General features: G+C 42.0%; 1 protein-coding gene across 4 annotated transcripts in view; it reads right to left on the bottom strand.

Annotated features, from left to right (window-relative positions):
- Positions 1 to 15441, bottom strand: part of flna (filamin A, alpha (actin binding protein 280)) — a 72447-nt gene that overhangs the window by 1611 nt on the left and 55395 nt on the right. For all 4 annotated transcript variants that reach the window (XM_078254217.1, XM_078254218.1, XM_078254214.1 and 1 more), the window contains 16 exons: positions 14740 to 14839; positions 14110 to 14250; positions 13885 to 14013; positions 12219 to 12392; positions 11429 to 11590; positions 10785 to 10988; positions 10503 to 10655; positions 9904 to 10026; positions 9209 to 9475; positions 8839 to 8976; positions 7818 to 7933; positions 5518 to 5650; positions 4113 to 4289; positions 3296 to 3514; positions 2975 to 3172; positions 1 to 77 (listed from right to left, as the gene is read on the bottom strand). The exon at positions 1 to 77 is cut by the window's left edge and continues 1611 nt beyond it. In XM_078254217.1, coding sequence (XP_078110343.1) covers positions 1 to 77; positions 2975 to 3172; positions 3296 to 3514; positions 4113 to 4289; positions 5518 to 5650; positions 7818 to 7933; positions 8839 to 8976; positions 9209 to 9475; positions 9904 to 10026; positions 10503 to 10655; positions 10785 to 10988; positions 11429 to 11590; positions 12219 to 12392; positions 13885 to 14013; positions 14110 to 14250; positions 14740 to 14839 — 2511 coding nt within the window. The remainder of the gene's footprint in view (positions 78 to 2974; positions 3173 to 3295; positions 3515 to 4112; positions 4290 to 5517; positions 5651 to 7817; positions 7934 to 8838; positions 8977 to 9208; positions 9476 to 9903; positions 10027 to 10502; positions 10656 to 10784; positions 10989 to 11428; positions 11591 to 12218; positions 12393 to 13884; positions 14014 to 14109; positions 14251 to 14739; positions 14840 to 15441) is intronic.

Genomic DNA, 15441 nt, shown 5'->3' with positions numbered 1-15441 from the left:
GTTGCCCAAATGTTTCACTAGGATCTCCTCGCAGGGGACCTTGGGACCATCCACACCAACCAGGAGCATGTTACGACCTGGGGACAGAGACGCAACACATGAGTATCTACATCAATACACAGTATTATTAGCAAATAGAGCTGGGCGATATGGAAAAAAAATCAAATACGATATTGTTGACCAAATACCTCGATATCGATATTGCGGCGATATTGTAGGGTTGACAATTGGTGCTTACAAAAAAATTATTTACACAATGAGATTTTTGATAAATAATCATCATTAATGTATATATAATAACTAAGTGGGTGAAGGCAAATAATAGAACAACTAGAACAGTCTGGCAAGTTCAGAAAATTACATCACTTAGTAAGTAAGTAAAGTTTATTTCTATAGCACATTTGACCAAAGTGCTGTACATAGCGCATTAGCCATAGGGTAATAAATTAAAATACACTTACAAATCAGTGGTTTAGGCTAAAACGACATCAAAAGACAAACACTTAATTACAGACATAGCAGAGTAAGACAATTAAAATGCCGGGAAGGCCAATGTAAAAAGGTGAGATTTGAGCCTGGCTTTGAATATCACAATTGAAGGGGCATTTCTGATGTCAGGTGGCGGTCGGTTCCACAGCTGAGGGCCAGCAACAGAAAAGGCTCCGTCACCTTTTTGCTTAAGCCGGGACCGTGGGACATGGAGGCGACCTTGACTGGAGGATCTGAGGGACCTGGGAGCTACGTGGGGATGAATGATATCCGCTATGTAGCTGGGGGCCAGGGCGTGAAGAGCTTTAAAAACCCATCAACAGTATTTTAAATTGTATTCTAGACTGGACTGGAAGCCAGTGCAATGAGGCTAGGACAGGTGTAATGTGTTCTCACTTTTTTGGGTTTGTGAGCAGCCTAGCCGCTGCATTTTGAACCATCTGAAGCCGTGCCACCAGAGTCAGAGGGAGACCAAGGTAGAGTGAGTTACAATAGTCTAGGCGGGAGGTTATGAAGGCATGGAAGACTTTTTCTAGATCATTGTATGACAGAACAGACTTGAGTTTGGAAATTATTCTTATATTTGTTTCTCCAGGTTAAGATGGGAGTCTAAAATAACACCCAAGTTACGTGCATGGCATTTAACATAGGGGGCACTTTACTGTAATGCAGCCATTAAAACCAGGGACAGTAGTAGTAACACTTGTGTCATATCACGATATTATATCCAAAATCTAAGACGATATCCAGTCTCATATCACAATATCGAAAATGTGCGATATGCGATAATGTTGTTGAATATCGCCATAACAATATTACTCGCGATACATAAACCGATATTAAAATGTGCTCAGTTCTGCATTTCTGCTGCTGTCAGTATTCTTCTACAATACAACAAATTGCTTGTTGAATTTAAAACAAATGAAAGTAAAATCATTTTCAACATTCTTTTATGGACAAATTGAACATTACATTGAATATTAAAGGCACCACTAAGAAAAGAATGACAGTTACATTTTAAAGTGCAGTTTTCTTCTGATATTTTCTTTCAACTAACAAAAAAAAAAAAAAAATCTGTTTTGTGTCACGATACGTCGCAGCCTATCGCGATATGAATATTCCACCAGTTGATATTGCGATGACGATAAAAAAACGATATATTGTACAGCCCTAGTTTAGTTTTAGTTTTACACAGTGTTGTAGCACTCAAGATCAATCTCGGTCCCAAGACCACTTTTTGAAGGTATCGGTCTCGTCTTGGAATCTACCACATTTTTATTTGGTCTTATCTCAGTCTCGGACAAAGAGGACTTTATTTCAAGACTACTAAACTGTCTGTGTATCGTCTGATTTATGTGTCAACGTCATTACTGTTGGATGTAAAACTTCCTGCTTCAAATGCAACCAATAACTTGACTCATTTCTAAATTGAAATTTGTTACCATTAACCCCTTCTCCCCGCCCCCCCTTAACACGCACTCCAAACAAAGTGAATGTGAGAGACAGGAGAAGCTCTGGCTGTCTGGCACTGGTCTGGTCTGGGTCTTGACTCAGTCTCATCCCCTCAAAGCCTTGGACTTGGTCTTTTCTAGGTCTCAACCTCTCAAAGTCTTGGTCTTGACTTGGTCTCGATACACTGTGGTCTTGGTGATGACTAGGTCTCGGTTTAGGTGGTCTTGACTACAACACTGGTTTTACAGTAGTTTTAGTTTGTTACATTCAAACACAAAGAAAGCGGAAGGTGATGGACATCCGGCCGAAAAGACTGACATCCGGCGGAATTTCCGGCAGGAACGGAGCAATCCTGGAAGTGGAACGTTGTGGATATGGACAAGGGCCAGGTATAATGTCTTAGAAGTAAGTAGCTACATATACATACAAAATACATGCTTGGAGAATAGCCATGATGTTAAATGTTTAATCTTTGCACTACTTTAGTGCGCCATATCATGTCAAGTTTGTTCAATTTCTGGGGTTCAATGTCACGAGAACTGGCAGAAAATCATGCTGTCTCCTTTTTTTAGGACTGACTATTTTATGGCCATTATAGCTAAAAAAAAAAAGAATTTAAGCTTGGTTTCTTGCCAAAATGCACCTTGGGAGACGTACTTAACTTAATTAAACTACCCCTAAAGGTACATGGGTCTGTACCTTTAACTTCTTATCAGAGAAACAGATATTATATAACAATTGTTAATATTTTGGACTGATAATATGCCTGGGAGAGTTTAATGCTGATTCATGCCATGGAAGAGATTAAACTGTGAGTCAAAAACATTGTCTGTGTGAATATTGAATGAGACTTTTACTTCTGGAACCAGGGAATAGTTCCTCCCACTTCACAATTTATATGCATTCAAAACCTCTTTTCTGCTCTCTAAATGTCCCTTTGCATGCTCAGGATTTGAGCATGCAATATTATTACTATTCCATACACTGTATGATTGTAGACATATTTCTTGAAAAAAATCACAATCGTACACACCTGCTTTGCTGCAGTCAACACTGAAGTTGTTTTTCTGACCGATGAAGCCCTTGGTCAGGCCCAGGCCCTTGGTGACGACCTTGCTGGCATCTGATTGGGTGGGAGCACCCTGCTGAGAGCAGCTGATGGCCCGGGTCACAGGGTCAACCATGACAGAAGAGGTTTCGTGCATACTGTGGCTGGACACTAGCTTGGAACCTGGAAGATGGAGACGAGGGGGTCTTAACATTCAGTTTTTAATCTTTTCCCTTTTTTGTTGCATTTTTTTTAAAATTCAAATCCTTACATCGTGTTTGCCTAAAACATAAAGATCTTCCTCACCAGTGATCTTGGCTTTGAAGGGGCTTCCGCCGATGTGGTAAGGACCACCATATTTGATGGAAATGAGATAGTTGCCAGGAGCCATTGGGGTGTATGTGACCCTGTAGCCCTCGGGGCACTCCACACAGTCCATCTTCACCTTGGAGGGCCCGTCGATGGTCACAGCCAAAGCTCCGGGGCCTGCCTTGCTTGTGTTCACCACAAATTCACATGCACTTCCTGGAGGCAAAAAAAACCGAGACGGAACAGGAAGGACTGAGTTGAGGATGGGGACAAAATGTTTAGTGAGACCAGAAAAGAGACTGCAGCGTTCTCCTTAAGGCTCTGACACACCAACCCGAAGGCTGACCATCAGCAGAAAAGGCAGTCGGACTGATCAGTCAGCTCCCCGAGGTCAAAAAAGTGCCTCAGAACACACCGAAGTACGAAGTAGTACATGAAGTACGTTCTGCACGTGCGCGAGACGTAATACGTCTCCATAACAGCAGGCGGCGCTAATCTGTATTGTCGCCCCAAAAAAAGAAAATCTATCTGTAAAGTGTCCTGAGATAACTCCTGATGATTTGACAGTACAAAGAAAATTGGATTGAATTGAATAAATATGGTAAAAATAATGGTCCAAAATGATGTGAAATGGTGGTTTTTTTCCATTGAAAAACATGACATTTCGCTGAGGGCAGACCCCTAAACCCCCCGCCAAATACGTGCACATCAGTCTTCCACAAACCTAGGGAAAACAATGGACTGGTATGCTGAAATTCACTTCCATCCCTTTTCATTTTGTCCTGTTGTGTTGTGTAGAGGGGCAGTGCGTTACCTGTGGTGCCTCCCTCCAGTCCTGCTCCGTAGGCCGACACCATCCCAGGGTCTCCAGCCTGGCCCGTTTCTCCTACTCGGATCTTAAACGGACTACCAGGGATGTGACTTCCATTGAACTTCACATCAATTAGATAGAGACCGTTCTCTCTGGGGATGAACCGGACTGCGTACTTATCTAGACAAACAGAGATGCGAGGAAAGGTAAGGCACATGAAAATGTTTTTAGATTACCAGCAACAAGATCATGTTGTGACATCATTCTGGTGTGAGCAGGCTGAGGGCCCCATTTTAACGATCTAAGCGTGAAGCGCCTGGCGCAGGTGCGTTTAGGGTGTGTACGAATCCACTGTTGCTAGTTTGACGGCAGAAAAAAGGGTCCGTGCGCCAGGCGCATGGTTCAAAAGGGTTGTACTTAGTGTCTTCATTAATTCATAGGTGTGTTTTCGGCGTAACATGTAATAAACTCAATCATCTCCCATTCCCTTTAAAAGCCAGGCGCATTTGTACCTCGGCGCATTGCTATTATGATGGCGGATTTACAAAACAGGAAGGAGAGATATTCAGGAGAAGAAACTGATCTGCTCATGCGTGAAGTGAAAGTGCACGAGCAGATCATATCATAATACTATTTGACATTGTAATATTTGTATTTTTAATCTTTTGCATGTTTTTGTGCTGCTGCACACACTGTGTGTGTAACAAGCATAGTGTGTGTGTAACAAGCATAGTGTGCGCGCTGTGCACGAGCCTAGGCGCATTTTACTAACGCGCTGTTAAAATAACAATGAAATACTGGTTTTTGTTGGTCAATGGCACAATCACTTCCCGCTGCCTCAACACAGCAATACGCCAAGAATGCACGTGAACACACCTCCCTGTAAGACCAGCACGCCCATGGGCGCACAGATGGGCGCAGGTACATTTGCTATCTGGACGGGAAATTGACAGCTGTGTCGGTCTTAAACTAACAAAGACACTTGCGTCGGGCTTTGCGCTGCGCTGGATGCAAGATAGAGCCCTGAAGGTGTTTAGGTGAGTTTGGATACTAGGGTTGCACAATAGATCGCTTTTCTATCATCGCAATATTAACTGGCGCAATAAACACATCGCGAAAGGCTGCGACACATCGAGAAAGACACTCAGAGATTCTTTATGTTAGTTGAAAGTAAAATCAGTAGAAAACTGCACCTCATAATGTAACGGTCATCCTTTTTTAGAGCTGCATTTTCTATTCAATATGTTGTATTTTAGCAGAAAATACTGCACTGAAAGCAGCAGAAAGTGAGTACACTTTAAAATGTATTTATTTATCACAAGTTCTATCGTGATCGCAATTTTCAACAACGTTATCGCATATTTTCCTCATATCGTGCAGCCCTGTTGGATACCATCGCCGTGGTTACCTTGGTCGATCTCAGTGACGCAGCATTCCTCCAGAGCTCCAGATGGGCTGTGGACCTTTGCATCGATCACACCCTTCGCCCCGTTCAGGCTGACGGCGAACGATGCTGGCTGGTTCACCTTCAAACCCGACTCCTGCTCGACAACACATACTCACACACTCAACAGCGCATCACCATTATTTTACAGCCAACCACATAACTATCCAACCTCACCCCCCTGCTGAACACGATCATCGGCAAACTGTTACTCAATACGGCCTACGTAATAGCACCGTGATGGCCACAGCATCATATTCATATACATTATTCTACTATTTAGCTTACCTGGAGGTTGCTAACAAGGCTAAAGAGGAGGGCTGTGCAGTGAAAAGGCAGAGAAAGCAGGTTTTTGTGTAAGTCACACAGAAACTGAGAGAACAGAGAAAGAAAAAGTAAAAAAAATGTTGTGAGAAGGAGCCAGTTTCGACACTTAATAAGTATATCTATAAGTGTGGCCGGGTTGGCTCAGTGGGTAGAGCAGGCATACATATACTGAGAGGTTTATGCCTCGACGCAAAGGTCCAGGGTTCAAATCCGACCTGTGACAATTTCCTGCATGTCTTCCCCCTCTCTCTCTCACCTACAGTCATGTGAACAAATTAGGACACCCATGCTAAAGTTGACTAAAAAGAGGAATAGTTTTTGGCATGGTTTTATTTCAGTTAGCCTAATAGCTGGTTTGATTTGCATTAAGAGATGATTTTATGGAAAGTACCCCATGCCAATCTCTAGGTATGGTGAAGGGGATGTGATGATGTGGGGGGGGGGCTATTTTAATTCCAAAGGCCAAGGGAACTGTATCAGGATGCATAGTATCCTGGATCCATGAAATAACTGGCCTTTAAAAATAAACATCTGCCTGCCTCTATGGGAATTTAACATAGGGGTGTACTGACTTATGCCCCCTGTATTTTAAGGAAGAACATTTATTTATTTACGATACATTATTCATTCACAAAGAAAATTGGTGTCCTTAAAGATTGGATTTTTCCTCATTTTTTTAATTAAGGCATTAAGATCACTTTCCTGAAGATGATTTTTTTATTGCTCTTTTTAGTCAACTTTAGCATGGGTGTCCTAATTTTTTTTCACATGACTATAGCTGTCCTGTCAAAAATGAAAGGCGGAAAAGCCCCAAAATTAAAAAAAATAAAGTATATTTATAAGTTTATATTTGTAGGTTTATGTACATGTTTGAGCATATCTGTGTTTATGTGTGTGGGGGGAGGGGGGGGGGGGGGTCTGCATGCAGGTGAAGATACATGATAATGTATGAAAGTCAGTGTTGTATGGAGGCCTATTACCAACAGAAAAAGAATAAAAATAGATGAAAAGTTAGGCACGATAAAAGTAAAAAATACTCATGGTAAGTCAACATGATGGGCAGGGCCACATGGAATCTGCGGACATAACAATTTTGCAGAACTTTCCACAGACTTGCAACAAATAAAAAAAAAAAAATTGAAATAAATGTTAACATCTCCACACAGTCTGCTAAATTCTGCAGATTTTCATTCTGGATTACTGCTGAAAACGGTTATAGAAAATCCGCAGATTCCATTTAGCTCTGTGGGCGAGTCACATTTTTGATGACATAATTGATGTAATAATTATAATTTTGATTTAGTCATAACGTTTAGTCATAATATTATCTTACCACAAGTTTTTTTTTATTTTTTATCCTGCATAACTTTAACTTCTTTCTTTTCTTTCTCGTTAAGAAGTGGGCTTCCACAGTTTTGCCTGTATTTGTGCGAGTGAGAACAAAGACAGAGGAAAAGTAGCCCATGTGAGACCTCTTTAACCCTTTAGCGCCCCGTATCACTTTTTGGAGATGGGAGGCTGTTGGCAGCCTTTAGAATGAGGCACGAGAAACACACACAGTCCTCTAGTATCCCAGAAGCCCTAGCACCGCCTAACAATGCAGCAGCAGGTGCCTGTACCTCTCATCTTACGTAACTATAAGCCTCCTGGCCTGCTAAACCAGTCGCTACTCTGCTCTGCTATAAAAGTTTTAAGTATACTCGACTTAAAACAAACTATTACACTTAACTCCACACTATCAAAGTCCTTATGAGCAGGAAATATTTGTCTATTGTGTAAAAACCAAAAAACTGAACTGTCATGATATTCTGTCCACACTCAGACTGCTTTAATCTGATATATGACATACTCTGATCTGCTGCTGCTGCTGCGTTGTAGGCAGTGCACTGCGGCCTGGCGTGTGTGCACACGGATGTGTGTGTGTCTCAGAGCCTCACCTGAAGACTGGCAACAGTGAGGCGACGGGCGTCGTCTGAGGGCGAGGCCACAGGGACCACGAAGGGGCTGTCGGGGATGTGCTCGTCGTTGAAGCGGATCGACACCTCGTAGTCTCCTACAGGAGAACGGAGTTCAAGTCAGGAAGTCACAAAAATAGTCACACAAATGCAAAAAACTGTTTCAGGAGAGTAAAAGAGTATTAAAAACACCACTAAAGAGGAGACATTTACTGGATGGTTTTTTCCCCCCGCTGCACACGCTTAAAAAGAGTAATTTCAGTTGTTTTCAACCTGGACCTTATTTTCCCATGCATAGGTGTCTAAGGTGAACAAAAATCTTTGAAATTGGTCCAGTATTGAGCATGAACGCTACAACTGGCAGCCATGAACCGGGCTGCAATGTAACCCAATGGGGCAAATGTGCATTGTCAATTTCGTCCACTAAAAGAGCTGTTTTTGCCTCTGACTCAGATTGTTATTCTAAGTGTCTGACTACATTATGGAAAGGATCCCTGCAGAGATAAACCTTTGTGTTAAAGAGTAAAATCCTTTACTTTAAAACGTGTATAGAGCCAGCATATTTTCACATGTAAATCGGTAAATTAAGGGTTTATTTAAACCAAACCAGAGTGGTGTTTGTTGAAACACTGGAAAGACTACTTTTAGTTAAGATAGTTTTATGTAGTTTCTGTTGACTTGGAATTGAGTTTGTTTTACTATGATAAGATTACTGTTTATTTAAATAGAGCCTTTCCATAATGTTGTCAGACACTTAGAACAATAATCTAGGCATGTCAGTGGCAAAACAAGCATTTTTTTGTGGTCGTAAATTGAAGGTGCGCAATTGCCCTATTAACTTACATTGGAGCTTGTTTGGCCGATGCTGACTGCAGCGGTCTTGCTTAACCAGTCATCAGTAGATGATACACAAACACAGGAAAATAGGGTCCAGGTTGAAAAAAAAAAAACAAAGTTACCCTTTAATTCCCATGCATAAACCTTTCCCTGTCTCTTCTCTCACCAGGCTCCTGCACGATGTAGGACACTCCACTGGAGCCGTCCTTGCGGTCCTCAAAGGCAATTTCAGCCTTGCTCGGCCCCTCCACAGCAATACTGAGACCTCCAGCACCAGCCTCCCTCGTCCAGATACTGAACTCAGCTACACACAACACAGGGGCCAAAACAGTCAGGTATACTGTATATATCGCAGCACACGCACACGGCAAGGCAAGGCAGCTTTATCTGTATAGCACATTTCAGCAAAAGGCAATTTAAAGTGCTTTACATAACACATTAAAGAGCAGTTCAGGACAATTAAGGAGAATATAAAACTGCTAAAATAGAATAACTAATAAGACACAAACTAATAATCCGGCAGCCACCACACCAACCTGGTACTCCAGCTTCTGCTCTCTCCAGGCCCGGCCCTCCAGCGCGGACCTTATGAGCCCCGCCCTCTCCCAGGGGGCCCACGGTGAACTGGAACGGGCTGCCAGGCACGTGCACGCCGTTGTATTTCACACACACGGTGTGCACACCCGTCTCGGTGGGGACAAAGCGGATGCAGTAGGTGTTGTTCTCTCCCTCCATAATGTCGGCCTTGTGAACCTGGCCAGATGGGCTGGTGACCTGAGCAGTCATGTCCGCTATGCTGATCTCTGAAGAGACAGGCAGACAGATGTTTGAATAACTGAAGACACACCTGCAGAGAGACTCTGTAACTTTGAACTTCCAATGACAATGAAACGTAAAGTACATTGGATGACGTGTATCTGTAACATGCTAAAATGATGTCAGTTCCAAAGAAATAGCTCTTGAAAATTTGCTGACATTAGCCAAAGCTACTGGTCATACAAGCAGGGCTTTAAATTGACACCCGCCAAAACAAAAATGAACATTGTAAAGTTACTAGCCAATTTGGCTGGTGATGAATGTAGAGAATAACCCTGCGTCTGTTTGATTCAGCAGGCTGCAGGAAGGAATCCAAAGTAATCCAACAGTAAAATACATCACATCTAACAAGGCACACCAACTGTGACACAATGTGAAGTTTGATTGCTACGATGCATCATAATGTCATTATTACCTGGGATCTTGAGGCTGAGGTCACACTGGCTGCCGACGTTGGCGACTGATGCTGCTCTCCTCTTCCTCGTGATGCTCTCCTTCATCCTGCCCTCCCCTGTTACCTTCACGGTGAATGCACTTCCTACACACACACACACACACACACACAGTTTAGTAATTCACAACATTGATTTGCTCCGAAATACCCGTTTTTTTTTTTTTCAACTTTTGTCTATTTGGTTTTGTGCATATAACCCAAAAAAATAAATAAATAAATATATATATATATATTTTTTTTTTTTTTTTTCTCTTCAATCGAGGGTCTTACAATCATAGATATAAAATGAAACAAAAACAGTCATACTAAATAAAACATTCACACAAACAGTCATGGCTATAGGTTTCCACCATCAAAGTACAGTCATTAACTATTTCCACTGCCATAAATCATCCATTTTTTTCCCCATTTATGAATGAAAACATTTTCTCTCACTCTAAGCTGGTAAGTCATTTTTTTCCAGTGTAAATCTCTTCTATTATTTGTAGCCATTGTTTTATAGTCAGGAGTTCAGTCTTGTGCCAGTTTCTTGTAGTCCCTGACTGTTTTGAGGTACGCACCTGGCACATGTTGGTCAGCGAACTTAATGTTAATGATGTAATTTCCTGGTTCAGTGGGGCAGTAGGTGACCTTACAGGTGCCGTCCTCCTGGTCCTCAGTGTTGATGTCCACTTTACTGGGCCCCTCAATGGACAGGCTCAGGCCACCATAGCCTGTATGGAAGGAACACCAGAGAGTGTAGTACTAAACATTACATCTGGATGATTGAAAAGGAAATGTAACAAACTTAACACACGCAGAAATATATACTTTAAAATTTATTTTTTTTATCAAGCATGTACCTGCATCACGAGTGTCGATGATGAACTCGGCCGGCTCAAAGGTCCTGGCCTCGTTCAGGCCCGGGCCGCTCACACGCACGCGGCTGGCATCACCGATCTCTGATTGGTTGATCATAACGGCAATGGGGCTGCTGGGAATATGGCGACCGTTCTTCTTGATGTTCACAAGGTGCTCTCCAATCTCCTTAGGAACAAATGAGATGCCTGTGACAGACACATGCACAAAGACAGCAGTTAAAACAAGGATTTAAGAAGAAGACAACAGCTAAAACGGGTTTCATGCTTCTTGCGCTCGGGGCGGTGCTAGTCTCGCATTGCCCAGACCTGGGTCTGGCTAGTCCACACAACATTCTGGGATGGGAGAAAAACGTTGCCCTGGTTTATTTGGAATTTCTTTAAACCAATCACAATCGTTTTGGGCGCCGCTAAGCTCCGGACGGAGCAACATTGCCTCTCCAAAATAGCCTCGGGAAGGAACTCAAAAGTTGTTTTAGTCGTGCAACAGAAAACTCAGATTGGACAGATAGTCAGTTAACCATAGTCCTTATTAACCAATCAGAGTTTAGAATGCCAACACAAAGAAAGCGGAAGGTGCCGGACATCCGTTTGAAAATGAGGGACATCGGAGCATTTCACGCACTCACCAACATGTCCGTTACGCAGCATCTTCAGCAGGCAGGGCTCCTCGCGGCCCGAGGGCGTGGTTAGGGAGGCGGTCAGCTGGCTGAGGTCAAACTCTCCAATGTCCAGTGGGATATCTGCGGCTGAGCCCACCTTCAGATGGGACATCCTCATGGAGTCATCACCTGGGGGACACAGCAGAGACAGGCACACTCAGAGAGAGGAGACAAGATAGTATGGGGCAGTGATAGTCAAACTTGTTTGGTCATTCGTCCCTGGCGTAAATAGATTGCATCTACAGTAACTATAACGTGTGGACATTCCTCTGTCTCACTCAGAGGAAACCACCTGAAATCCCACACTTACCCTGGGTCCAGTTGTAGAACTATGCTAACTTGTAACACCAATAACATTACCACCGGCCAAATAAGTCCAGTTTTCCAAACAGGCACATTTTCAACAACTAATCGATTAGTTGATTTAAAACTTTAGATCTGTGAAACTGAGTTTCTCATAATGAATAATGTAAATTATCAATATTTTGACTAACCTATGGAACATATGTTGATGGATAATCACAGTATGTCAAAGTTTAGTCAGGAGACTGTTTTGAAAACCATTTCAATTCTTTCAAATGCTATAAAATTGAATACCCAAAATTCAATGAAAGTAGTGATCAAGTACTTGCAATTGTACACTTTTTGGTTACCATACTTCTGGAAACGGGTCAAATTTGACCCAAGACAACATGAGGGTTAAAGGTGGTTCATATTTCCTGTTAATCATTGAGTATTTAAGATCATATGGTATTACCAGTAATCCTAGCAGAGAAGGGGCTGCCAGGGATGTGCTTGTCGTTGTATTTGACCAGGATGCTGTAGTCTCCAGGCAGGACGGGCAGGTAGGACACAGTGCACGTCCCATCCTGGTTGTCAACACAGCTGATGTCGGCCTTGGATGGACCCTCGATGGCCAGAGACAGACCGCCTACAAGGACATTATATGAATAGATTGTTTTTAGTGCGATTATGTTTTGACCCTCTCTTCTGCTTTCTTTCTTTTCGGTCTGATGATTTCTTTTTTCTTTTTTTTAAATCGATTTTTTTTTCCATTATTTCTGCGTCATGCACACAAAATGCCCAACCCTCATGGGTTTTTAAAGACACTTTAATGTCAGTTGCAGTGTTCAAACATTTCATTTCACAAAAATATAAGTTATTTTACAGGTCGTTCTTAAACAAAATATTCTTTCAGCCCCCAAGCTTGGCAAAGCTTTGTTTCTCGAAGCACAACTCAAATTTTTCAGAATCATCCAGCCAGAAGAAATCATCATAAATATGGGTTTCAACGGAACAATAAAACAAAAAATTAACCTCATTCTCAATTTCAGCTAACTCACATAATAAGCTAATAGTGTCCTCCTCTGGAGTGGCCGGTAATGTTCCTGAGCCTAACTGCTCATAGGGATCTTTGTCTTTTGTTTAAATTATACTTATACAGATAAATATCTGTTGTGGTGTTAGAAGTTTGAGCGAGCTGGTGAGTGTGGTTTTGTTAAAGACAAAATTAAGTGGTGTGTAAAATAAACTTTGCTACAATTTTGAGTACGTCATTATACGTTTGTCTTTGTAACGTGCAGGGGTGTAACGATACGATCGATCTGGATCGATTCCGTCCTCAACGATCCAATATCATCGATGCAAAGTGAAAATATCGATAGACAGACATCTTTAAGATGCGCCTTTATTTTGAAATTCTGACTTTATATTTATTCTTTTCATTAAAAAGAGTAGTTTGTTTTAAATTGAAATGTCTGGACGAGCTTAGTAATAAAACAGTCAAATTGTATTGTGTTTTTTTGTAAATATATATATATAAAAATGTAACCAATTGTGTTAAATGGGCTTATGTATCGTCTCGTATCAGTCGCAGGCCCCTGAATTGAATCAAAATCATATCATGGCAGACTTTGTGATATCAGTAGATATTGTATCGTCCAAAAACCAGAACAACAACAAGGAGTGCCAGGGCTTCTTTTATCACTGTGGCCATTAAGAAGCTTAATTTACTTCATTAACTGCTGCTTTTTATGCGTATCTGTGTTAGATAGCTGGATAAGTTTGGATTGATCATTTATTTATTTATTCCATTTAATTTGTACTTGCCTCACAGCACTCAACATGTATTTATTTACTTTACTGTTTCTAATGTTTTTAGCTTGTTTGGTTCAGTTTGTCCCTTAATTTTCATTTGTGGTGTGGGATTTTTCTGTGTTTGTTTCTGTTGTTGTGCTGTCAATATGTTATGTTTGTCATGGTCCTTGACGTGATTTGATGCATGTTGCAGATCAAATTTCCTTCAGGACAATAAAGTTGAAAGTTGAAAGAATAGCTGTAATATTGTATGGTGATTTACACCCCTTATCTACACAGGTGGCTGCATACAGTCAGATGTATTCTGCCATACGACTGCTACATACCCTCTCCAGCATCTTTGGTGTTAACAGTGAAGACAGCAGGCTTGTTGACAGTCCCATGGATCAGGCCTGGGCCATACGCACTGACATTACCACTGTTCATGTAGTCCACGTAGAACTGTAGGGGACTTCCTGTGAATGGAGAAGAAAGAAGAATAATATCTCATGCACCTTCGGAGGTTACACATTTCCGTTGGATTTTCAAAACACTTGTGTCAGAAGTAGTACCAGGGATGTGGATGCCATCGTATTTGATGTCCATCTCGTGCAGACCGGCCTCAGTGGGAGCATACTTGACCGTAACGGTGCCGTCCTTGTTGTCTGTGATGTCAGGCTTGGCCACGGTGCCCGATGGCATTCGGACTTCACCTTAAGCAGAGGACAGAAATATTTCGTACAGTGAGATACACGCAACACACAGATCATCACTTTACACACCATTGGGCTTCAATCAGTCTACGATGGGCTGTTATTGTTGGAATGGGATGTCATTCTATTGGACTGTAATTCGTAAAATAAATTCTGTATAAATCCAGAAACGCGTAACAAAACGTAAACAGATTTCCCTAACATTATTTATTTGTAGTCCTCACTAAAAATAATAATATAATGCAGTTTAAACAGGGACGTTGCCCTCTGGTGGACAAACAATGCAACGCCAACACTCATAACATGGTTGAAGGGTGTTTCGTCCGGTTTTATTAGATTTTTTAAATATTCATATATCGGCCAATTATAAATGCCGATACCGATAGTTTGGTAAATGCCTGATATTATCGGCCGATAATATCGGCCTGCCGATATAACGTTTGGGCTCTAGTGGAAACCCTGATTATAGTGCAGACGGGTTTATGTTACCGGTGATCTCTCCCTTCTGGATGGTGAATGGGATGACCAGGTCAAACGGCCTCAGCCCTGCCACATCCAGACCGTTCATTCCCATTGGTCTGTCTGTTGCCTGGGAAACAGAGAGCAGAGGTCAGATACACACAGTCCGTGACCAGGGTTGTGGTGACGGGTGTGGTGGCGGTTAACAGTAAATGTCACAGATGCTGTTGACACAGCGCAGGACAGACGGGCAAAAGTTTCCAGAACACCAACAAACAGAATGGGATGAGACAACCATGAGATGAAATGATTGGACAATGGGGGATGACAATGGTGATCATGGTCAGGATGATGACACCGACACAAACTGCGAGAGAGAATAAGATGAGGACAAAAACACTGGTAGGTCATGGGGAGAATGACAAAGCACAGTTAGCCATTTTGTGAAATGTGGAGCAGCTGACATGGCCACATTGATCATTCTCAAAATGGCTTTTGTCTTCTAAGTGAGTCGACATGGAGCACCGCTGAACAGACAGCACAATAACTCATGGGAGATATCGAACTCCCAAATTGCAAGGGGCACATTTCCCATGTTGTGGAATAAACACTGTAGGGCTGCAACTAACAATTATTTCCATTGTCGATTTTACTAGTTAATTACTTGTTTGGTCTTTAAAATGTCAGAAAATTAGGGGAAAAATAGTGTCAATCAATCAGTGTTTCCCAAAG

This window comes from Sander vitreus, chromosome 7, assembly GCF_031162955.1.
Source record: "Sander vitreus isolate 19-12246 chromosome 7, sanVit1, whole genome shotgun sequence".
NCBI classification, from domain to species: Eukaryota; Metazoa; Chordata; class Actinopteri; order Perciformes; family Percidae; genus Sander; species Sander vitreus.
This window is presented reverse-complemented; position numbering and strand designations above follow the sequence as displayed.